The 25,838-nt window shown below is 36.1% G+C and overlaps 1 protein-coding gene and 1 long non-coding RNA gene across 2 annotated transcripts; one reads left to right on the top strand and one right to left on the bottom strand.

The window, feature by feature from the left end:
* Positions 1-12,362: 12,362 nt before the first annotated feature.
* Positions 12,363-16,711, top strand: LOC121424088. Its single transcript, XR_005971342.1, has 4 exons — positions 12,363-12,469; positions 13,345-13,494; positions 15,373-15,444; positions 16,433-16,711. It is a non-coding gene; the product is annotated as an uncharacterized LOC121424088 (long non-coding RNA).
* A 3,488-nt stretch (positions 16,712-20,199) lies between these two features.
* Positions 20,200-21,147, bottom strand: LOC121423639. The gene is made up of 2 exons (XM_041619047.1): positions 21,029-21,147; positions 20,200-20,649 (listed from the first exon to the last, which is right to left on the bottom strand). The coding sequence occupies exons 1-2, from the start codon at positions 21,127-21,129 to the stop codon at positions 20,217-20,219; spliced, it is 534 nt and encodes a 177-aa protein (XP_041474981.1). The 5' UTR covers positions 21,130-21,147; the 3' UTR covers positions 20,200-20,216.
* Positions 21,148-25,838: the final 4,691 nt, after the last annotated feature.

Below are 25,838 nucleotides of genomic sequence, written 5' to 3'. Positions count from 1 at the left end.
TGTTCATAGATTATGCATTAAAACAAGGCATGCAAAAGACTGAAAGGGCTGTGACCCCATAAACTGTTCAAGCGTGGGGCCTATAGATTTTTGAAAAAAAGTTAATAATGCCATCGTGTTTAAACCCCTCATGCTGTGTGAAGACCTGTCAGTTTTGATGGCGAAGAGGCCAAAGATATCACAGAGTAACCATACAGCAGATGCAAAGGAAATAACAGGGCGGAACTAATTTAAATAAATAGGTCGGGTAAACATGGTGAGTTTGTGTGACCAGTTTGGTAGCCCTGCTGACACTCAAGTATACCGCTATACACACCCAGGACCGAAAAGAAACAAGCATCAGAAGCGTAACCTTTTTCTGGATTGGACGCAATACTTTTCGAAGACCCCCCCCCCCCCCTCCCCTCAAAAGGGTACAGGAATCGATAATACGATATTTAGTCCTATACATTATCCTTTCCCTGAATATTAAATGTTAAAGATTTTGTCTGATTAAAAGTTTCTCAAATGGATGATTTATGACCCTTACACTTAAAATAGAATGTACATGATACGGTAACATGTTCAAAGAAAATCGTGCAGTAAAACATCAGTAACAAATACATCATTATTCAAATATTTGTTATGAAAAAGTTTTGAATATATGTGTATGTTCCATTTTTTATTCATCGTAAATGGCGAGAACCATTTTTCTTTGTTGTTGTTGTTGTTGTGACCCTCCTAAGGGACGTGTTGTCGAAAAAATATATTTCCATATACATTTTGGAATGTATTTTTGCGTTATGGCTTTTGTGATAGCTCGATAACTTTTGCCCATTCTATTACATTACAGATCCGACTGTCATGACTGTATTGTTTAATGCGTGATTGGATATTGATGTAACTAGGCTTTAGTTGACTGCGAATGACAAGAAAGATTAAACATCGAACAGTCTATTATGTGCACGATGAATAACAGAGAACCACTGATGTTTCCCTGTGGAACGCAACAACTAATGCTGACTTATTAATTTGTACATGTCACTTATGTTTGATATTAATTTGTACATGTCACTTATGTTTGATATTAATTTCTGCATCATATTTGCAGGAGTTTCACAGCACAGCAGAGTACCATCTTATGTATTCTGAAGAATATTTGTCTATGATATCGAAAGTCTTAAAAGTGTACAGGAATGTTACGATACTATGTTGCTGGAAATCATACCTTTGGGTAATGTATCTGCTCATTTCAATATTGCCTGAATTGTATTGTGGTTTGCTAGAAAGCCAAAAGTGGTGACTCGTAAAAATCTAATATTTTTTGAAAACCTATAACTCTGCGGGCAGTATCTGACTTTCAAAAAGAAAGTAAAATGCCTTATTCTATCAATATTTGCTCTTTGATTCAATACTTTAATCAAAGGGAAAAATTGAATAATCAGGCGCTGTTCCTTAACAAAATTTAATGCTTTAACAGGTTAGTTGTCACACCTATAATGTCCGCCAAATGAGCTTTTGGTTTCCTTTCTTAATAGATAATACCAGTTTATAATTACGATTTCAAATGTAAGTTTTCAACGACAATCAATAGCATACTTCACAGCCTGTATGTACAAATAAATAAAAATATTTCTGGAAAAAATTGCTGAGAAATTAGCAAAAAAAAAGAACAAGATTTTTGGTTCTTTTTCAAGGAATAAAGATACACTGCCCGGCATATGCTTAATTTGTTTTTGATCTTGAGGTTTCATCATTTCACAAAATTCATTTAATGCAACTGTGCCATATCTAGATCTATGATAATTTAGTAGTGACAATTACTAAACCCGATGTGTTGACCCAGTTGGTAGAGCGTCCGTCTCACAACCGGGAGGTCGGGGTTCAAACCCCGGCAGCGTCAGACCATAAATATGTTTAGGGTGGGAGTTGCTGCTACCCTGCTTGGCGTTCAACGATTAAAGCGATAGATCTAACCCCACACAGCGGCTGCCGGGACCGGATGAATTGGGCAAAGCAAGTTTTCAGAGTTTTTCATTGCATGTCCATATTTCGAACAATAAAATATTGATTTTCATCATTATTTTTTCATCAGTTACCGTAGTGTTACAGAGTTCCTCCTTAAATCAGTCTTCTGGGTTTTTTTTTGCTGCAACTACGTTCATTTATCTTTGAATTGCTTTCACTCACTCGTGTGTAAATGAAGTGTCATTATACTAGATTGATGAATTATGATAAAATTAGGATAAATAATATATAATTTTCGGGTTTTTATCTTTGAGGCACTTTATATAAACAAGATAATGATGATAAGAAGTGTTAGCTGCTGAACAGCAACAGGGGTAGTGAATGTAGTAGTACTGATCAGCTACAGACTGTACAATAATCATGATGACGAATAAGATAATAACATATAGATGCTAAACCCTAATGAAAGTTATACGTTAAAGCAAAATTCATATCTTATCCTTTAAACTATAGGTTGTCTTTATTTTGCACAAATCCTATTACCTGTCCCACCACGGGCCATTGAACAAAAGTGTGTTGAACGTTTAGAAACAGATGGTATGTACCAGACATCGCCCCTTCCGATGTTACCACAATTGCTTATCAGTTTAACAACTATTGGTGAAGTATATAAGGAACATCGAGGAGATGAGCATGCGCAAGAAAACTCACTCAGCCAATGACAGACGCGGGCCCCAGTGCGCCAACGCTCGAAGTCGGTGGAGGAAGGAGTAGCAATGAGCTGAGCATGCGCGAGAAAAGCTCACCCACCAATGAAAGACCCTCTGCTAGTAAGTCATCCACATTCCAAGATGTAGCGGGTGGGATGTAATTGCGAACTTCTAAAGTACAGTAGCCTTGTTATCTTATGACTCATAAAATTGTGAGGGAAGCATAAACACCTCCTCAATTGGATTAATATGGAACCCGAACTACATTTTGAGACTTTACACATCATGAAATTCCATGTAAAAAGACGTTGAGTATTGATTGAATTGAATCACACTAAAATGAACCTAAACAAAATGTATATCAGAGATATTGTTTCAAACAAATAAATATAAAAATATATTGATATTTTGTTTAGTTTTATAAAGTATTCAATATAGGGCATACACCAATCGTATTTTATCTGTTTAAAAATTCACTCAGATAAACGTAAAAGCGTGCTTTGTCGATAAATTTTGCTGCTTGATAATTATTTTTAATTGATGTACTTTTTCGATTATTCAATCAATAATCCTGAAATGTACGGTATGATTATGCTGATAGGCTGGATACGTTTCTTGAATTGCAGGCATAGGCACGCTGATGATGCATGGGCGTGATCATTGACATATGGTGATTATGTAGATCTTATTTATAACATGATTAGCATGCCATGCTGGCAGAAGGTTTGAAAGTCAGACATTGTGGTGACTGTTATATTAAGTCAGATGAAAATGATAAGATTATGGGCGTTACTGATAAACATTCTACATGAATTTACTTAATAACAATAATAATCCGCTTTTATATAGCGCTTAATACATCGGAATTGCCATTGCCGTGTCTAAGCGTTTTACAGATAAATTATTACCCCGGTCGTCGGATTAAATAAGTCATTCCTGCACTCAATGTGTGCACATCCTCCACTCACTGGGAGTATTCTGTCGCCGGTAAGGCGCACATGGTACTGGACAAGGTATAATTAAGTGTAGATCAACGCCCTGCCAAAGGACGCCCGACCGTGGTTGGATTCGAACACACGACCCTCTGTTTACAGGGCGAGAGTTAGAATCACTACACCATGGCTCTTCCACTTAAAAATCAATATTTTTTAGGTTAAAACAATACCACTCATTTTGCCGTCATTCCAACTCATTTCTTCACCCAGATGACTCTTGAGCCAATTATGAACACTTTGGTCATTATAGAGAGTCATAATTTACATGGGATTTTCTTTCTTAATTGGAAAATTTATTCATTATCATGTTTTTTATGCTGATCAGGCCACCCTGTTTAAAAATTCGAGAATAAATACATATATATATATATATGTATAAATAAATAAATAAATAAAATTAAATACCATGAGATATTTTCTTAATTCAACTCCATTACACACACCCATCCTGCCTTACAGGCACAGACACGCTCACCGACGCACACATCCCTGCTCCCACACACCCTCACCGACACCCCCACACACACGCGCACACACACTCATACATACACTCTAATATGTAGAGGGAAAGGAAAACACAAAGTGAGAGGATGATAAGGGAAGTAATGAATGAAATATAAAATTGCGAAATCCACAGAAGAGGTCGGTCGGAAATTCATGAAATTATTAATTGGTCACGAGGGTATCACTTAACGTAGTATGGGGGGGGGGGGTATGTTAAATTTAACAACCTCCTCGCCTCGGCACATAATTCGATATAATATATATTGATTGACATTGCATACAATGAGGCAAGCAATATTGTCCGATTGAGTGTAACTGTCATTCTATAGGAGGTCATGAACAAAACCTTCAACCAATGTTTCAACCCATGTACTCGTTGAATTCATAAACTCTGATATAGACTTAAATGATCAGAACTGATTTCAGAGTGGCTGCAAATAGAGCACGGCGGAAATTACATACAGATTTTAACCTTTTGGATTTATTTCAAAGATTTGACTTTAAATCATTTGAAATTTCAAATTTTCAGGCCTCAAGATACGAATATACCCTATGGTTAACCTGTCACTATTCCCAGCTTCTCTGGGTTTATTTTGGAGTCCTTGAAAATTAGAGTCCATAGATATTTAATTGCTAATATTGTTACTCATTTTACCTCAGAATAATATGATTCGCTTTACTATGGCTTATTTGCATTGCATATTCTTATCTTCACGTTCTTTTCCAAATGAAAATTATTTCTGTGCTCTAAAATGAAGCCAGGTATATCTGGTCGGTATATCGGGCCGCCTAAACCCGCAGTCTTTTTTGAGTACTCCATGAGGGTACCGTAGTGGCGCTTTCTGTGTGTGTTCTCGTTCACTCCTCTCACCTAACCCCTCAGTTCTTAAATTCATTTCTTGAGGGCGGGGACTAATAGAATGACGTCATTGATAAAATGATATTCTTAAATTCTTTTAATAATCAGGAAAAGCTTGTTTTGCAGGTATACCATCCGACCGTGAAGACTATATAAAAAACACTTTTCATAAAAATACTTGCACACACCACCGCGATACGCATCGCCATCTTCGACGTCATGCATTACAAGTTAAATCACTGATTAAGGTCAAAATTAGCGAGACAAGTTAATAATGAAAGCACGGAGGTATGACTTTCTGCCAGTGGACATTCTAATTAATTCTGACATTGGTTCAAGAGGACACTGCTTCGGTTGTCTGGTTGTAGAAGGAGACATGTGACCCCGTAACATCAATAAAATGGAACAAATTGTATTTCAAGACATTGATTCTTGTCCAGTTGAGAAGCCATGAGATGGGAGTAGACAGGTCCCATGACATTTGCTCCGGCGACAATTGCTCCGATGGGGAATCTGCACGTTAAGGAAAACCTAAAGCCGATCACCTCCAAAACTCAAAAAGACCTGATGCTTATCTTGAACCAAAAACTCTATTACAATCCTAACTCTAAAATGTCTAACCGCTTATGGTCCTAAGAGATCCTAAGAGCAAATGTCTGAATAGCATTACGTTAATGCATATGATGTATCATTTTCACCCAAATTGGGGGTAGAAATATGATTCTTACATTGTTAGAAAACATATGGTGTTGATAAATAAATTCTATTCATTTTAAAACCTTGAATCATTATAGCCTTTTACTGATGAAAATGTTGGGAAATGGGAGAATCAAGAATTCATATTTGGGCATAGTTTCCCTGTTCAAGGTGTAAAGGCATGGTCACACCGCCCGAGCGTTGTTGGAGCGGTCGTGGGGCGGAGAGAAAAAAATCATCACCGCTCGCTACCGTTCACCATTTTCGATTTCGATTGTTTTTTTTATGTTTTCGATTTTTTCCCCCAATTTTGAAAGCGAAATTCGACCCTCTTTCCCTACCGCTTCACGACCGCTCCAACAACGCTCGGGCGGTGCGACCAGGCCTTTAAGAAGAAAAGAATCTATCTACAGGCGCGCTGATTGGCTGTTGCTTCCACAGTACAAAGGCACTCTACGACAGACGGCCATTTGGCTCATGACGGTTGTGAATCGACCGTGTCGCTGTTACCATAGTAGCAAGTGAAATTTTGCTCACGAACAGTAGAACTATAGGTGCTTTCACAATCGCTCTTGCGATCGTTTGCGATCAATTTGGTCACAATATATGTTGCACCAATCACAACGGTTGTAAGCAGTCGTACCATCAATTGTGTCCGTATTGTTGCATCAGAGTGTGAATGAGAAATGTCTGCAAAAAAATAAACTTACACCCACGACAAACACGGCGCAATGAATCATGCCAAGCAATGAGGAGGGCTCATTCTTTAATGATTGTTTTTATATCTAACTCGATTAATGTTGACGTAGAATCCCTCTTTCTCATTAATATGAGAGAGATTTTTAATCATAACTTACACAATGTTCAAAACGGCGAAGCTAATTTCAGCCAGATCTAATCTTTTCCGTTTATAACCAACGACAGACAACTCGGTCTCTTTGATGTGACTGTGACTCTCGCTTGTATTGAAAGGATTTTCTCATTCTTAAAATACTTCCACTTAGGTAGGATTACATTTTTAAGTGATTAAAAAGAACAGAGTGAACATGTTAAACAGATGTGTACCCAACAGGATGGAACAAAAAACTCCGATGGAGTGTGAAACTATTCTCGTTTTGACTTCATGTTTAGCTAGCTGTTGGACAGGGTTGACTGCCCAACATGCTAACGGCTTAGGCTAATCTGTCGGGTCGCGTACGCACGCGAAATCAATCGGGTTTTGGATTTTTGGCGATTTTTTGTAAATTTCGATGCGATTTTTTTCTATCGGTGTCTTCAATGCATGGGACAAACACGCTGGGAAAATAAAATGAAATTGAAATTCGAGTTTCGTGTAAAGGCGTCAAGTGCCTTTAATAAAATGTACGGGAATACTCTTTTAACATAAAAAGCGAATTTGACTACTGTTTTAACATAATCATATTCCACATATTTGAGATTATTTCTGTTGAATTTTGTGTACATCTGACATCGTTATCTCCCACTTACTCCAACATGTACTTCTCTCTCCTCACATTTGATTTTGATCGTGAGGTATACTGAATTGAATTTATTGGTCACAAAAACATGAAATTCTAAGGTCTACGGTATTCTCTTCTTCCAGAGAAAAAAAAATCGTTCGGGGTATGATTTGCGCGCGACAAAAAAGCTAATCAGACAGAAGTCGTATATGATATATGAATCACTTTAATTTTCAGTCTTAATACAGGTCTTATTATCGTCCTCACTCTTCCTCCAGAGAAATGAAAATCGCTCGCACGGTAAAAATTCGCGCGACGAAAATGCAAATTATCATACCGTACTGAAAACTAATCTAGATTAAACTCGGATTGGAAACATACAGCAAACAGACGACATGGCTTCAGAGAGTGACGGGTAATAAAAAAAATCTCAATATTATTTGTTATTCATGTTTTACATTGCATTCTTTATGTTCTCTCTCTCTCGAATTGATTCATGGGTGAAGTAGCCAGCACTGTAACGTTGGATCTAACTCTGCTCGACTAACGTTAGCTTGCTCCATGCTCCCCATGCACGTCGTGTCCGACCGCGGCCGGGTCGCGAAATTATTTTTCCCACCGCAGTTCTGCGCGCCAATATGAATATTCATGACTTGCGTCTCTCCGGAATAAGAGTACGCATGCGCTTGGACTTCATCTTAAAAAAATTGATTATGGTCACGTTAGTCTAGCCTAGCAATTCGTCTTGTCATTAATGGCAATTTGATAAGTGTTCACAAAATGGAACTAGGTATAGATCTAAGCCTGGGGCTTATGTACATGATGTAAGGGTACCGGTGATTTGAGGGTGCTGATTCATTCTTGGCAACGTTAAACGTGAAGGCAGCCTCAATTAATTTTTTTTCACGCGCATGTGTATACTCTTATTCTGAAGACACAAGTCATGAATATTCACATTTGCGCCCGGAACTGCGGTGGGAAAAATAATTTGCGGCCAGGTCCCGCCATGGTGCCAGGCATGTAGGCATGTCCACATATGGGAATTTCAATTTCATTTTATCTGTCCCATTGAAGACACCGTTAGAAAAAAAATCACGTCGAAGTAAACAAAAATCGGCAAAAATCGAAAACCTGAGTGATTTCGCACGCGCACGCGCCCCGACTGATTAGCATTAGCCCATGCGAACCGACAGATATGCTGAAGATGCACATCGTTACCGTAAAAAGAAGGGTGCAGTTAAAAGTATGTCCTTTGGGCATTGCGTATTGATGGGGGAAAATATTGGAAAAGCTGTTAATATAAACGAGGTAATTTTGACAGCTCTCCAAACCTTTTATTTAACGCACTGTCTGAATTCATTAAAAAAAACATAATTTAGGATTCATATCGACATTTCCTATAAAACTAGATTTTGTTCTACGTGAGGCTTAATATATTAGCGATATTATTCAAATACCGCTGTGCTTCTTCTTTTTTTTTGAACATGAGCATACTTCTCGTACAGGGAGGGGGGGGGGTGGAGATTTTCGTTTGGGGGCAAAGCAAATAAAGGAAACTTATACATGTATGTCAAAATGAGTATTTGGGTTGAAAAAGATATTTTCACAATCGAATTACGATCCTTTCTGGGAAGTTTCTGAAGTAGCTTTGTGTTTAGTGGTAATTAATTTTATAGAACAAAAGCTTTTAAAGTAATTTTTTGATTGATTAAACATACATTTCGGCTTTAACTATTCCGCAAGCGAGCTTAGCAAGTGAACAATTTGGAAATAGCTTGAAATTTGAAGTTTTATTACAACTTTTCTTCGAGCAAAGGACATTCGAATATTTTGTGTGACCGTCGACACTTTTCTTTGGCTTTAAAAAACACAATCTTCTGCCAAGGGGCAGGCTGAGCCAGAAAATTATTTTCATCCATAATTTATGTTCCCCTATTCGTCATCTAAAGCTGGTTTTTATTGTTTTCCTTTTTTATTGGTAGTCCAACTAATGACCTAAGTTTTAAGTACATCTTAGTTTCGTTTTTACAAACATAACAGGTCTAAATAAATATTGCGAACGTGAGATCAATTTTTTCGGACTTGTATTTAGAATTGAAAATCAAAAATTCAGAGCAGTTTGGTTATTATGAAAAAGATGCGTTTTGCGCGAGTGCGAAGCACAAGTTGAAGTTTTTAACTTACTGACCTGAAAAGGGATAAGGATTACTTTTAGCGACTCATGAAAAAGTGACATATATCACCAATCGAATAATTCGAGCGCGAAGAGCTAGCTGATTTTTTTTTCTTACTCCAGTGAAAACTGGTCTTCTAAGACCTTGTTGTAACCAGGATGTCCCACTGGCCGATGGACACAAAACGTGTTAATAAAAGACACAGTGGACGAGCAAAATTTCGAGGGTGGCACCATCCATTTTCATCCGCTCCAGAAATGGCACATATTTGTGAAAAAATTGTGAAAACATACGGGGAAAGAAGGGACGCAGGTAGTATGGAGCGTAAATGTTAAACGGATGACATCTCCGAAGGGGTTACGCTTACATCCTTATCTATATTTTATTGCTACTAACGATTTATAGACGTTCCATTTTTCTTATCTTCCTTTTCTTTTTTCCGTCGTTCAGCTGAAGTGGATGTGAGTCGCGAGAATGCCCAGAGGATTATAACAAACATCGGACGTTTGTTGCTCGTATATGTTCCATTAATTGCTGAAATAAAGGGAGCAAAATAATAATTTAAAATAGAAATCTTCTTTGAAATATTATTCCAGTTTGACACTCAATATGCCATACAACCCACGGTTAACTACGGAAGATAGTTCAGAAGATGACCTCAGCCAATGATGAATCGAAAAAGAAAACACGAAATAATATTCAAAAAAGAAAGAGGAGAAGAGGGAGAGAAAAAAATATTAAACATATTAGAAGTGTAGTTCAAGCAAATTAGAAATCACCCAAGTTTAGTCATTCTCTTGATCGAAAAAAAACAACATTACCCTTGCGTATTCACCCCGTCACCTTCATTATTACAAAATCATACGGGTTGCCACCTACGCAATATATCGGAATTTAAGTGAAAACAAGGGAGTCTCCCATAAAAAATCTCAGCTCAAGTTTTGATTTTCACAGAATGGGGTTCTGATTGCTTTGACACGATGCTATGATAGTCAGAAAATGACATCGAAGATGCGCGGTCACAGAACGGTAGTTAAAAATTGTTCATCACTCATGGCCATGGCTCTTCCTTAAGGAAAGTGTTTTCCTAGAATATAAACAAATTACGTCAAAGTATTATCATGATTTTATTACAAATGTATTAAAATTGAATACTTGAATCCATGGAAAACCCATAATTATTCAAATAAAATTAATTTCAACGGTATACTAATTAATACACTTTAGCCAATATCATAAAAAATCAATGATGGTCTAGTCGTGTTAATAGCCCTTGTCATTATGAAAAATTGAACCTGCTAAGCTTGTTTATGTAAAGACGTAGTGTAGCAGAACTTACCGCCAACTTCTGTTGCATTTATTAACAGAAGGAAGCCCACGATTTATATTAGGTTATACTGGTACTCAAAACACACATTTTTTTCAATTCAAATAAACATTTATTCTCTTCTTTTTCACAAATTTCTACATTTTTCGTAAACATAAATTCATACAAAGATCAGTTTACCATGAAGAACATACATACGAAATGAATTGAATTGAGGTTTCTTACAAACTTTATTCACTTGACTGAACATTTCGTTTTACAATATATACAATGATAACATAAAAAATACTAAAAACGGTTCAGTACATCGAACACATCAGCAATAGATCTTTACGTTTTTCTTATATTTCTAATCATTTAAAAGAAATATGCATATATATCATGTATATGCATAGGCTGTAAAAAAATGAAGTGCTAATTTCGCACTTACAATGCTTGCATAGTGAGAGCACTACGAGTGCTCATTTTCTTGTTTAAATTTAAACTAGAAAATCAGCAATGTATATACATCTGTATACAAAGAGTAATAACGTTTTGAAATTTAAAACAGTGAAAGTATAACATAATGCAATATAATGAAACTTTGTATTTATTATTTACTTATTAAACAGTCCCATATTTATAATGACAGTGATGAACTTACAGAAGTTGTCAATTATGTTACATTAAGTTTCATTATCTACGTAAATTTGTCTTCATCGCTAAGATCTTTAAACTACTCACACATTTCAGCTATTTTGTCAGAAAATAATTATCCTCTTTCAGTTGAATGTCTTAACTGAATAAAATTTATTATTTGTACATGTATGTACATGTGTACATTGAATATGTTTTTCTTGATTTTAGGAGAAGGCGTATTGCTTATAATCAACATCCCCATTTTTCTTGTAAGGACCTTCTTTTTGAAACATCTGCAGGACCCAATATAATTTGCCGTTTTCATAGTTTTTAGAGATCTATGTTTATGGTAAGGGTTTTGTCGGATATTGAAAAACGCGCAATTGCGAAATGATTCTCTAAATTTGAAGGTAACCATACAATATCTTAAATATGGACAAGTATTATTGCGTCACTTTTGTTCATTTTGATATGTTTGATGAGTGAATTTCTAGTTTGGTTTCCTCAACTTTACTTCAGTCATAGTGAGGTGTAATCTGTAACAAACATACCAGCTAATAAGAATGCACCCTAAAAGGGAATGTTATTTTAATCATATGAATGCCATCCAGAAAGCCAGCAGGAATAGACTTGATCATGTCCTTATTCATTACGAACAATATGCTCCTTTATTGCGTTGTTTTAAACCAATTTGCGTCAGAGGAACAGTTTTTTATGCCCTGTAAGCACAAAATAAAGACATGCAACGAGCGTAAAAATAACAATTTCATGGTCCCTGTTCACGGGGGTAACATGACGAAAATTGATTCGTCAGATTGAAATGTCACGTGACCACTGATCCGTTGAACTCTTTATTATGAGTCCATTTCAGAATGGCACCCTTCTACATGTCGTGTTTCAAGCTCACTCTTGTGTATTAGCCTGTTTAGCAGATGCATCTTAATTACCATTTCGTCAAATTAACCCTGAGATGGCCACGGTCGACGGTTCACGTATCTCTGTCCAGGGAATTAGATGTCTGCGGCAGTTGACGACCTGTGCATAAACGGATGGCTAATTGAGACGTCTGGAAAGCGAAGGTTGGAAATGGTATAAATGGATGTTGGAAGCAAGAGAGGTGGCATTGTTTGCAATTTCCAAGCATCTAATTTGAGAAGTGTCTTCCAGTCACCGTAACCGGTAAGTAGACCTGCAACTAATCTCATGAACTTTCCTGAACGAACAATTTACGATCTAACTACGATGGCGTATCGTCTGACAATTCGCATTATACACTGCAAAAGTTATGGTGCTGATTTAACTCAAGCCCGGAATCTATCTATGTTCACACCAGAGAAGTGTTAAACAACACCGGTTTGGTTTTGGTCTAACACCAGATAGGTGTTTATACAACACCAATTAGTATTAAAACAGCATCGGATTGATTCCAAACTGGTGTTGTTTCAATACTTCTCTGGTGTGGACATCTATAGATTCCGGGCTGGTGTTGAATCAACACCGGAGTTTTTGCAGTGTACAATTCTTGTTGCGATAATCCAAGATATGATAAAAAAAATGATCTTTTGGCTTTCAAAGGATTAAGGACTTATTTTGAGGAATCCGGAGTGAAATCAGTTTACAATCGCAATAGTGTCATGCAACCCTGCTGTTGTAAGAGAATGGATTGACGAAATTAAATTCTGGGACAAGGGTGAATTAGGGTGAGAAATTTCAATTCTGGGAGAAATAAAGTAAGATCGCAGAAAAGGTGTAACCTGTGTAATTAATTAACTTGTAAACCGATAAATGATTTAAGAAATATTAGCATGATGAAAACTCTCGATCGAAGTGGTGCATCACAGAAAGAAAATCATTCTGGAGTGAAGATTTTTTTTTCTTGTCAGAAATTCGGAAAAAAATCCCCCATTTGTTTTTAATCCGCCCCGTGTATGCGTGTGTGTGTGTGTGTGGGGGGGGGGTTAATAATTCGTTTTGTAGAACAACTGTTACTCATTCTATTTTTTTACCTTCAAAGTATTACTTCCTCGATTATTTCCCTCGTTCATGTTCAACAGAATCAATCACCATGGCCAAGGCTCTCTTCCTCGTTCTCGCTGCCGTCCTCATCGTGGCTGTCGTCGCCGACTTCGACTTCGAAGATGAAGAAGCTCTTGATGAGATGCTCTCCTTTGAGAAGAGGGGAAGCATGATGAACAAGTACAGATGTAAGTACTAGCCCGTTTAATTAAGTCTCTAGTCAGCACTTCTCAATAGCAAAATCCATTCCTGTCGATCAGAAGCATGACAAGTTCCACGGCACCACCACAACTGGAGGTGCCGTGGCCGAGTGATCTAAGGCTATACATAAAAAGTCCGGGTTTCGATTCCCGGCCGCGGCACCTATGCCCGTGAGCAAGGCGTTTAATCTACAATGCTCTTTTATCCTGCTTTCAAATAAATGGAAATGCTACATGCATTATTGGTAACTTGGTGAGCACTCGTTTGGTAAAAAAAGAATAATGATAATAAATAAAGGGATGATTTCGTCAACCCTATACCTATAGCTGTAGAATACGTTCCTCGCTTTAAACCGTTTTACCATTTTTATCATTTTATTGACTTTTTATTAATTAAAGGAGGCAGTCAATACAGGAATGACCATAACTATATTAATATAGATTTAAAAAAATAATTATCAAAAGCTGGACAGGTTCTTATTGTAAACCACAATTCGAAATATTATCAAATTTATTCAAGTTATAAAGATAACTATGTCTAGAAATGTTTTACTGATAAACGAAGAAATCAAGAAAAGAAAATGATTAGAATTCCAGCAGTATGTTTTAAAAGGGCAAAATTTATGAATTAATTCAACGTTACAAATATGATCAAATTTCCACTATGACTGAGCACCAATTCAAATTTCTCATTAAGAATACTGAGGTAAAAAAAAAGATTTTCCCTGTGAAGAAATAAATCTTATATACGCCCTTCTTCGTTACTAAAAACGCATTTTGTTCCCCCATCCCATACAAAGGTAAATCGTTTAATAAACGAGTGAATGAAATAATGATTATCATAGTGATACCAATAGTAATGATTATAAACAGTAACATAAGAAAATAAGAGAGATTTTGACGTTTTATAAAAGCAATTTAATGGCATAACTGATGAGCGTGCATGATCATATTGTTACCAAATTATTTTAGAACTGAATATCCCTTATATAATCAACATTAAAAAACACAGTTTTCCTTGTAATTAGAATTGCTTCATTCATCTTAGCTTTAATTTTGAACCCTAATCTATCTTCAGGTTGGACCACATTAGTACAGACCCTTGTGTCAGATATCTGGTTCCAGCTAGATTTTCGTGCCAAAATGGATTATATTAGCTTACTTTGTCAATTTGGGGATCCTGATTTCAAAAATTTAGGGTACCATTTTTTCCGAGCACACCTTCAGCCGCCATTTTGAAATGGAAAATGGCCGCCGTTTTAAGATTTTTGTCATCTATCTTGACTTCGTGGTTCCTAACTTTCTTCGGAAATCAGGAGGAAAGAAATGCTTGAAAATTAAATTCATTTCATGAATTACATGAGACAATTGCAATATATTCCTGGCTTGTTCAGATTTTTCCTCAGGATGTATACTTTTTCAGAAAACCTAAATCCCGTACTTTCGACGATTAACACTGCAATATTTTTTTTTAATTTTCACTGGTCAAATTATTATTTTAAGCTGATGTATTGTCCACGACCAGACAGTGGTATATATTTTTTTTCTTGGTATAATCGACTCCCGGCATCCGAACCTTAAAGTGCATTTATTGACAAAATATCTTTAAATGGTTCAAAACGTGTAGAATAAACTTCATCAAGATCAGTACACTCAAAGACCCTAAATACTAAAATATAACAAGAAACTATCGAATTATTTTTTTTAAATGTGGACATCACCGGGAAGCCAATTCAATAAAAAACAACACAAACGAACAACGATTACGCCTCTTTAGCTGATCACTTTTGACAGTTATTGTTTGTATATAAATGTAAATTAAATGTAATATAACATTTCTCCGTTCTTTTCTCTTGTCCATTACAGTCTGTATGAAGGGCCAGAATAGCTGTTGGTGTAATAAGAAGACCAGGAAGGTTGTCTTCTGCAATGGCAAGGGTCAGTAATCTTTTTAACATCCAAAGATTTCATCCGATCGTGAGTAAGATTCAAGGAAACCTTCTTTTTAATCGCAATCAGCATGATCAGGGGCGGACCTAGGATTTTCTAAAGGGGGGGGGGGACATTTTCCCAGCAAAATTTGACAAGCAAATAAGGGGAAAAGGAAAAAATTTTCACTTAAAATATGTAGGTCGTAAAGTCCCACGGAAAATTTGACAAGCAAAAAAAACGTCCTAACTTGTGCATGAACGACATATTTCTATTTAAGACATTAACTTTCACCATAAAATGGGGTGGGGGCACACCGGTAAATGAACGACATATTAACATTAAAAATATTGGCTACGACTCTCAGATGTGCCCCCCCCCCCTTGAACCGCCACTGATCTGGACTGTAATGTGATAGATTAAATTAGACCATCGTCGTAGTTGGCGTAGTTGCTTTCCTGACTTTTACCATTCTCAACGCCTGTTTGCAAGGACTAGATTAATTTAAAAAAGAGATTATGGTACAAAGAACCTTTTTTCCAGGTGAATTATTATTGCTCACTGTCCTTGAAATCTTTACATTTGTGTCCAACTCTTCTAAAAATAATGTGGTATTTAGAACACAATGAAACATAGACATCTAAGAGTCACTTAGTTATTACATTTAGCAAAAAAATAATTTAAATGATTAAATAAAAATGCACTTATTTTCAATTATTCTTCTTAATTCAGTAAAAATACACTGTACGACAATTCAATTTCCTGAAGAATATTCAAAGTAATGTCAAATTTATAATCACCAGTCAGTGATATAAAATGGAATGTGTCTAAAGGCATTTACAGCTCACATAATTTTCAAACTTCACGAATCTAGTTATTTATCTTTATCATAAGCATAATATAAATCATATAATTTTTCATTTCGAGGTGGTGGTCAGAGCTTGCTAAATGACGCATGTAAATGGTGTATTTCTATTTTTATCTTTATAAATTACAGGAAAGGCCTAAACACTTCTCGATATCACCCCTTCATCCTAATGAGAAACCAAATTGAAAATTTATCCTGCCACCATCCACCCACCGGAGTCAATTCCAACCAACAGGAGGTAGCAAGCTTCCTCTTCTCTCAGATTTGAAGTCTTTATTTTTGTATTAAAAGTGCCCTGTCCTTTTTTGGAAGACCACGTGCGTGTACGGACGATCCCACCGTGGTAAAAATGTCCATGATTTGATAAAATTGTGAATTTGCCAGAATAATAAATGCCCTTCCATATAAGCTTGACTTTGTCCTTGTATTCGTATTCTTCAGGGTGAAGATTAATCATGTATTTCTACCTGCGACGTGTTATCCACAGTGGAAAACGAGGACATACACAGAAACTTCACATTTTAACCGAGGAACCACAACATTGCAAAAGGTCCTAAATTACATGATGATCTAGCATAAAGGGCCACATTTTTTTAATGGTCTTCGATTAGTAATGACATAAGGAGTCCTCGGTTGTGAAGTAAAAGAAATTAATTGTGTTGGACAACGAGATTAATAACAACACAGAGGTCCTCGGTTATAAAGTGACACATTTTTCTGTAAAAAAGATGTCCTGGAATTCCATTATGGTTGTGTGTGGGTGAGGGTGTTTGTGTATGGGTGTGAGTGTGCGTATGTTGAAAAAAAGGTTAAAGAGTATTAGAGGGCATGTGGGCTAGTGTGTGTATTTAATAGTACAGAGGCGTTATGAGATGGGAAAATGCGAGCGGGTGATGCAAGCGACCCCCCTAAAAATTGATTTAAAAAAATAAAAAATAAAATGGATAAACAAATGAATCAAATTTAAAATGACTAATAAATGAATAAATACATGAAAAATATAAGATATAAAATGGAAATAAATCGGGAAGTATTTTCATTTTTCATCATTATCTATCAGATATAAATTTCACATGTTATAAATGGCGATATATTAATGTATTTTGTTGTTGTTGAAATTATGCTCCGTGAAAAGCCCCAAATAAAATACAAAGATTTAATAAAAATACATATTTTTTCTGTGGGGGGGGGGGAATAGCACCCTTCCCCTCTTAACACAACAGTATGTAATTCCGTTCAACTTTCAACATGACATACCTGCCTAAGGTTACACTTCGTAATTCCGAAACACGAAAATTGCCTATACCTCGATGTTCGTTAATCCGAACATTTGTGGCGTTATTCCGAAGGTTCGATAAATCCGGAAAAACGAAATAAGGTTCGATGTTGCGAAGGTTCGTTAGTCCGAAAACGAAATAAGCTTCGTTATTTCGAAGGTTCGTTAATCCGAAAACGAAATAAGCTTCGTTGTTCCGAAGGTTCGTTAGTCCAAAAACGAAATAAGGTTTGTTAATCATTACGTTTTCGGACTAACGAACCTTCGGAATTACGAACCTAATTTCGTTTTCGGATTAACGAACCTTCGGAATATCCGAACCTTCGGAATAACGAAGCTTCGGAATAACGAATGTATGCGCTATAGAATCACCCCATTAGAGACTGAGCCTACATATATTCGAGTCAGAAAACTGTTGAAGCGAAACACAAACTCACAATAATTGTTAAAATATACACAATTCAATTATTTTAATATATCACATGTATCTCCAATAAGTTCAAACATTATGACGTCAACAGCATCAACAAAAGAGGGGTGAATAAGTAATCTATATTCTGCCTGATGACATAAGATAAACCACAGCGAGCTTATTATTCATCTACACACTAGTACCATCACCATCGACATTATCAGAAATTGCCTTTGAAAGTAATTCTTCTATTTCAATTCAGTTTTTGCCTTCAGAATTGCAGGAAAGGCGTGAAAAATTTACGTATATTCACTGAAATATATTTTAAAAATAATTTTCATTCCATAGCCCGCCCACTGTCCATCATTATTGTTGTTGTTCCATAACATGACAATGAGTCACAATCCCGTGCATGTTATATAGTAATTAATATAATTTGTCATTTCGTCGTTGTTTCCTGGTAACTCGTACACCTCGGTCGTAGTAACGACACTGATATTCCAACGAAATATAGCATCTAAATATTCACAATTTGAAAATAAAATCATCAGCTCATAACGATCGGTAGCAGAGACAGGGATTCAGAAACATATTTTCAGATTTTTTTTAAGTCGCTTTCACTTAAATAAAGACTGTCAGAACTAATGAATCAAATGTTTTCTATACTTATTAACATTTAATTAGAAAATTCGAGTCGGCTCAGTCTCATTGCATTTAAAAAAATAGAATAGAGTGATTTTGATTTAAAAGATGATTGCTTGAAATGCGATATTGTCATCTCCTCCCGTACAACGATAGCATTTAAATTAGGGCCCAGTTTTATGACTCGCTACAGACGATTGTTTTCAGATAAAGAAAGAAGGAAATTTTGTCGAATAATTCAAATCGCCAGGGACCTCGTTAGCCACATAGATATGGTAAATATGTAAATAGATAATATGATTTGTGGTTGAAGAGAGCTTTGAAACAAATTCTCTGGTAGATTATGTTTTCAGCTAAAAAAAAATAATTAAGTGCAGAGGCTGAAATACGTGGACTTTACACTGACAATGATTTAAATTTCAATTAAATGCGATTTGATTACACAAACTCAAAATGATTGTTTAAATGTATACAATTCAATAATTTAGATTACCTATATCAAGTGAAATATCATTGAATCCGCTGAGCCTATACACTAAGGTCTCAAATCCAGCAATTAGCTGATCCCATGTGATGCCTTCTACCACTATACTTCTTGTTCAGGATAAACGATTAAAACAAGTTTTTATTTGAAGTTTCAGGTTTAATGTAATACACGAAGTTAAAACACGAAATCTGAATCCTAAATATTTTATAATTTCATTGTTTATGCATGATGGACCGTTGTGTTGGCTCAGTTGGTAGAGCGTCCGTCTCACAACCGGGAGGTCGGGGGTTCAAACCCGACCGCGTCAGACCAAAAAGACGTTAAAAGATGGGAGTTGTTGCTACCCTGTTTGGCGTTCAACGATTAAAGAGATAAAGGGATAGAGCCTCGTCGATCTGGCGCTGCACAGCGGCTGCCGGGCCCACGATCAATTGGGCAAAGCAAATTTTCGGAGTATTTCATTTCATGTCTATTTCGATTTCGAACAATAAATTATCGATATTCATCTTTCATCTTCTTTTCATGATGATCAGTGTTTGCAAATTCAAATCTGTTTTCCTCCGAAGGTCGGAGTATGAGCACGGGTCATCATCTGTTTAAACCTCACATTTTACTTTGGTATAAAGGCCACCGCACACCTTACGACTGTTCGCCATCCGATTTGGGAACAAATCGCATTTTGCTTATTTATACTGAAAATGTGAATGGAACATATCATTTTATTTGAGGTTAAAATTAATTGAAAGAATACTAATATAAACATTTTGTAAGATTGTAAGCCTTTATTTGGGAGTAAATCCCAAATTAGTTTCAAATCGTAGCCAATCGTATGACTGCTAAGACGTCATTACGACTAGATATTAAATTTTGCTTTTATTCTAGGAATGATGATAGCATAGTCGCAGATTTAAACATAGGCATTCGGATGATGATTTTGAACATTACATAGTAAGATATTTCAAGTCTCAATATTAACATCAAATTCTACTACGTTTTATTCCAAAATTGAGTCGCGGACCGATCGTAAGATGTGCGGTCGCCTTAATATTTAAACCAAGCCGAATTCAGACGCAGAGCTTTGACAGGTTTGATACGGCTAGGATCTATAATCAACTGTGTTTACATACACAGGTCTTAAACTCTGTCTCCCTTGGTGGAATGCATGTATTATGTAACGTAATGGAACACTTCTCCGTTTTTCGTCTTTCGTATGTCGTTGCTTGCCGTCATCGACCACCTCCATCTGTCTCGCAGGGATAGCGTGTGGCTCGGCATACTCGTAATCATCACCGGATTCATATTCGCTTCCTTTGTCATTACCTCGAACTGGTTTGCTTGGAGCAACGGTGATGCCGTCAGTCACGGTTTCAGTTTGGTCCTCACAGTCGCTACCGACGCTGAGAGATGTCGCACGGCTTGGTATGACGGCCATTTCGTAGTCGTGGCCGAGGTCGTTATCATTCATGTTCGTCATGTCCATATATACCTTCTCCGATAGCGTATTCTTCTTTCGACGTCGAATCCGACAACTGACAAAACAAAAGAAACAAACTCATCAGAGTTTGATTGCATATGAATAGTAAAAATGAGACTTATCCTCTTTTAACAAGGTTAATATAGAAGATCCATATCAGATTGATGTAACGTTTTTTTATGTATAATCTAATCAAGCACATTTATCGTTTTATGGAAAAGTACTTTGCCTTTTTGAAAACTAGGCAGTAAAATAATCTTGCAGCAGTCACTCACATTGGGATGATTTGCCATTTCTGCCTGCATCGTTGTGCAAGGCAGTGATTTTACTACAAATGAAATATTCAAATGTACATGATATAAAAGTAATGTATCTAAACAATCAAAGAATAAATCAATTCACATTTAAACAATGAACAAAATCATTCTCCTTACCATAAACAGAAGCAGGCAATGATCAGGATAAGATTCAATCCCAAAGATGATCCGATGAGGATTAAGTGTTCGAGAGCTAAGCCCCAAAATATTACTTCCATCTCGGACAATAGTTGTAGTTTGATTGTTAAAGTACATGACTTGACAGCATATTTTTTTTATTTGCTCACAATCACTTCGATTCATCCATACCTCGGAAGCTCAGGGAATGTGAACATAGCATTCACAAATTATTGCCAGATTAGTGATATTGATAGATTCTGTCTCTTGTCTAGTACCATTCCATTCCATTTTAATCAATAACTTTGGGTTCAAAGATAGGATACAACGTAAATAGATAATATCCACAATTTGTAAATAATAAATCCGAGAAATCGCGACATCTATAGGTGTGAAATTCAGCATCAGTTTAGCGCGGGTACCTCGGAATGTTTCCAGTTTGGTGAGAAGAATTAGAAATATTAACATAGTACCCACAATATTTACATCCCATCTCTTTGTTTTTCCCTTCAACAAATATTTTCCGGATGCTCGCCCCAAAATTGACGTCATCATACCATTTTTCATATAGGCTATGATGACAACCTTTTTAATGGGGGAATGCATTCATTTGTTATTGGTACGTAATGAAATGACAAAAGATAATTTTCTTACCAAATATTGTTCTAACAACCATCGTCATGATCACGATCATAACCAATCATCAGTACTCTGCCCACACACATATACCCAGAAAAAACAACTATTACCAGCACTATAAAAATATAAGCACATGATAAATTAGCGTACAATTATGAGATTCAAAGTGGATCAGACTTTATTTATACATGCTTAGGAATATAAATATCGCTATACCATTAATACGACTTCTGATATGAAGGACAATCACATTTCATAATCTTTGTATATGAACACAAGAAAACAAAATGAAGTGTTAACATAAACCGTAAGAAATTAAACGGATATTGATATAAATAGATTTTACTTTCAAACACGAAAAAACAGTTTAATCGCTCTAGCCATCAACGTTCCTCACATAATACATGATACATCAATAAAATGAGCATACTAATTTTCAAAATTATTATTTAGTCGATTTTTTAAGAAGAGAAAATCATGGACAGCTTACACACGTTTACAGGTATTTTCAAATCAATATCATCATGATCTCAACCAGGAGTCACATCCCCAAGACCTTATAAAGTCTGTTTAGTTGATGACCAATCAGATATATTTAATACGCTGGTGGATTGAGGGGGGGGGGCAAAGCTGACCAGTGCCCCACCACGCTCCTTGAGAGGCACAATTCAAATTTGTAATGTAAAAATGCCGTTAAAAACACAAGCCCCCCCCCCCTTCAAAGCGAAGACTTTTTTGTGCTTGTCTCATTTTTCCTCGGGAAAATGTGCCCCCTTTTTTGACAATCATGGATCCGCCCCTGATTTAATATCAATGGTTTTCTTACAAATCCGTCCCCCATTTCAGTTTTGAAAGCACTGGAATGTATCATGGCCTATTTTGTTTTTAATTAGACTGTCAGAAATATTAATCATTACGGTACAGACCACTGCCCAATGTCGTCACACAAGACTGAATGAAGCCTGATGTGCATACACCGAACCGAAGAAACAAAATATCATTATCCACTGGAGCGTATATGTTTTTCCCCAATTAAAATATCACAGAATCAATATTGCCGCGTAAATCGACTAATATGGATATATCCCATGTGCTTTGCAGTCATATGTTCAAAACATATTCTTGATATCTTTTTTTGCTGTAAACCTCATTTTGAACTTTAGAACCGAATATGTTGGTTCAGTATTGTTGTAGTGCTCCCGTCCCATGGATAGGCCGGAGGGTAATGGGTGCATCCCCGACCAAGTCTGATCAGACTTTTAAAATGGTACCTTTATTGGATTTTGTCAGGCGCTCGATGCAGGGACATTATAGGGGAAGGGGGGGGGGACAACTTATAGCTGAGGTACTTACCTTGAGTAAATACTGACATTTAACGTGATAATTATATTCATATAGCTTGTTTTATTTTCAATTAGCCACTTGAACGACTGACTCGTTTTTTCTTCTATTTTTCAAAGTAGGAATGAATTCAATTTAAAGAAATCTCGTTTATTTTAGGCAAAAAATAAAAACAAAATTAGAACAAAGCCCCCCCCCCACAAAAATACAACATGATCAATAAATCTTTCTCTCAAATCAACCTGAAGGGACTTACTGTGGCAAATTTGCAATTTCTACAATATCCCATGAGTGAATTTCCTCGTCCAACTTATTAGGGCATGATTAGAATGTTGTGTTAGCTGTCATCATTCATGCACTTAATTGCATGAAATGAATAGGTTCTGTAGATTAATTTCCCACTACTGGTCCAGCTGTAAGTAGCACTTTCTCGGTTGAGTTCAGGACTGATGATTGCTAGTATGAAGTCAAGAAGAATGCCATACATTCAATATCATTATGGCATTGGTAAAATCTCATGATTTATCAACTGTAGATGGCGGTATTTACGTTTAAATATCAGCTTCAGGAACACTGCTGCACTCATGCCTATAATTATTTTTCCAGAGAGGTTAAATGTGGTGAAATAGAATTTTACAAAATCACCCAAAGTCAGTTTTTAAAAGTTACACAGTCCAAACTATCGCCATCTAGTAAATCACGTCAAATATCCTCCCTTTGCTGGAGATTAATTTGGGGTTAATTCAAAGATCTAATCCCAAAGACAAAAAGAGTTGGATACCACTCAAAGGCAACTTGTCCTCGTAGTAACTATATTAACAGTTGTCTTAATAGGGTTGCGATACAATTTCTTTTTGAATTGTTCTTATTGCTATAACAATAAGGATTATTTATAGTTTCCCCTTTTCAACTGGCCTGACAATTTTCACTTATTTTCAAAACTAAATGAGCTAAATTAAGAAAGTTAAGTCCTTTGCCACATTCATTTTATAGTTTATCGCAAAACCAATTAACAAAACCTGCTATTTTCCAAACACACTCTACCATCATGAAATATGTTGTACGAAAATAATAAGATATTTCCATATCGTGCACAATTTATAAGAAAGCAAGAGTTTTCATTTATTCAACATCATTTTTGCCAGATAAGCCACTTAACATTTGTTTTGCTGTTTTAAAGCACACTTCAAAAACTCCGGTGTTGATTTAACACCAGCCCGGAATCTATTATGTCCACACAAGAGAAGTTTCGGTTTGGTCTAACACCAGATAGGTGTTATACGACAAAATCGGACAACAAATAATTAAGTTATTGAAGTTTAAAATTAAGCAATATTTTGTGAAAACAAACGTCATGAATGTACATTAGGTAGGATGCTGATGTCACATCCCCACTTTCCGAACAAATGAGGATGTGACATGCATCATCAGCCCACCTAATGAATATTCATGACGACTGTTTTCACAAAATATTGCTTAACTTTTAAAATTCAATTACCTTGTTATCCGAATTTTTATGAAATTTTCGGCATTTTGTTCAGTGAATTCTACTCTATTTATTAAGCTATATATACTTTCAGCCCGGACCACCCCTTTAAGTAATTGAATAATCTAGGAGATTTTTTTTTAGATAGGGAAAACTGCACATCACATTGTCGTTACGCAGGTCGTTAATGAAAGAAATCGTCATTTTATTTTGAATTAATTTGTAACCTATACTAGATTGACTATCAAATCATGGAACAATATTTTATCGTATCAACTCGATATTATAGTTTGCCCTTTGAACGTCTATAGCACTCTTAAGAAATATTGGGTAAAACTGCTCCATGAGGGTAATTATGTGTCCAACCAACAGTGGGCATTTCTTTGGGCATGTTAATTTATCCAGTGTGATGAAAATTTTGCCCATTCTAAAGTAAATGCTGCTTACTTTTTTAACCTTACTGGACAATATGTTACCCGCATTGGGTGAAATACTGCCCCAAATCGGTTGGACACAGTCATATACCCTGCTGGTGGTTAAAATTTTATCCAATTTTTTTACAGTGTATGTGACCTTCATCTGCTTGATATCAACAATAACGATAGCCAATCGTCAAACAATACAACAACCAATACTGCATTCAAAGTCTGTCAATTATATTCTCTCCTTTTTTAGTTTGATAATTATTATGGGAGTGCTCATCCGAATAGCAAACCAGCACCCAGTGTCAGTGTGACACTGTAACGCGGCCCAAAATTAAAAAAAAAAATACAGACACTGACTTGAGATTGTGATTTTCTTCTAACTAATCAAGAATAAAAAGATAACAACCCCTTGACTTGAAATTCAGAATTAAAAGATATGAACCCTCGAATGGGAATTCATTGTTCTAGAACGAGCCTGATATATACATCAAACGTATAATTTAATGAACTTGTATGAAAGGTGTCATTTACGGGCCAGCAATTACGACATATCCGGATATGGTAGGGATCAATCAGGCCTAAGTCCCTGTCGAATACGTTATTGGAAATTTTGACTCTCACAATAAAGAAATCATCTCGCGTCTCGGATGTCACAATTGACTTGGTACTCATAATCGTATATTTTTTTTCAAAGAAATACAAATCAACCACTAAGTAGGGAATGATGGGAAGAGAAAAGAGAATGGAGAAAGAGAGAAAGACAAACGGAGAATAAAGACGCCAGACAGGGCGAAAACGAAAATTTATTATCCTTGCGATAAAGTTCATTAAAAGATCTAGCAAGTGACCCCTTGACATAAACATCAAAAGGATATTAACATCATGGAGATGAGATAGTGACCTCTAAGAACTAATCAAA

Source organism: Lytechinus variegatus, chromosome 11, assembly GCF_018143015.1.
Source record: "Lytechinus variegatus isolate NC3 chromosome 11, Lvar_3.0, whole genome shotgun sequence".
NCBI classification, from domain to species: domain Eukaryota; kingdom Metazoa; phylum Echinodermata; class Echinoidea; order Temnopleuroida; family Toxopneustidae; genus Lytechinus; species Lytechinus variegatus.
Note: the sequence above shows the minus strand (reverse complement) of the source record. Positions and strands in the feature narration are given on the sequence as shown.

Bases quoted from the DNA above. Each gene is read 5' to 3' on its own strand.
- LOC121423639 (XM_041619047.1), bottom strand. From the start codon at position 21,129: ATGGAAGTAATATTTTGGGGCTTAGCTCTCGAACACTTAATCCTCATC. The intron at 20,650-21,028 runs GTAAGGAGAATG...TTGTTTTGTCAG, and splicing joins ATTGCCTGCTTCTGTTTATG to TTGTCGGATTCGACGTCGAA.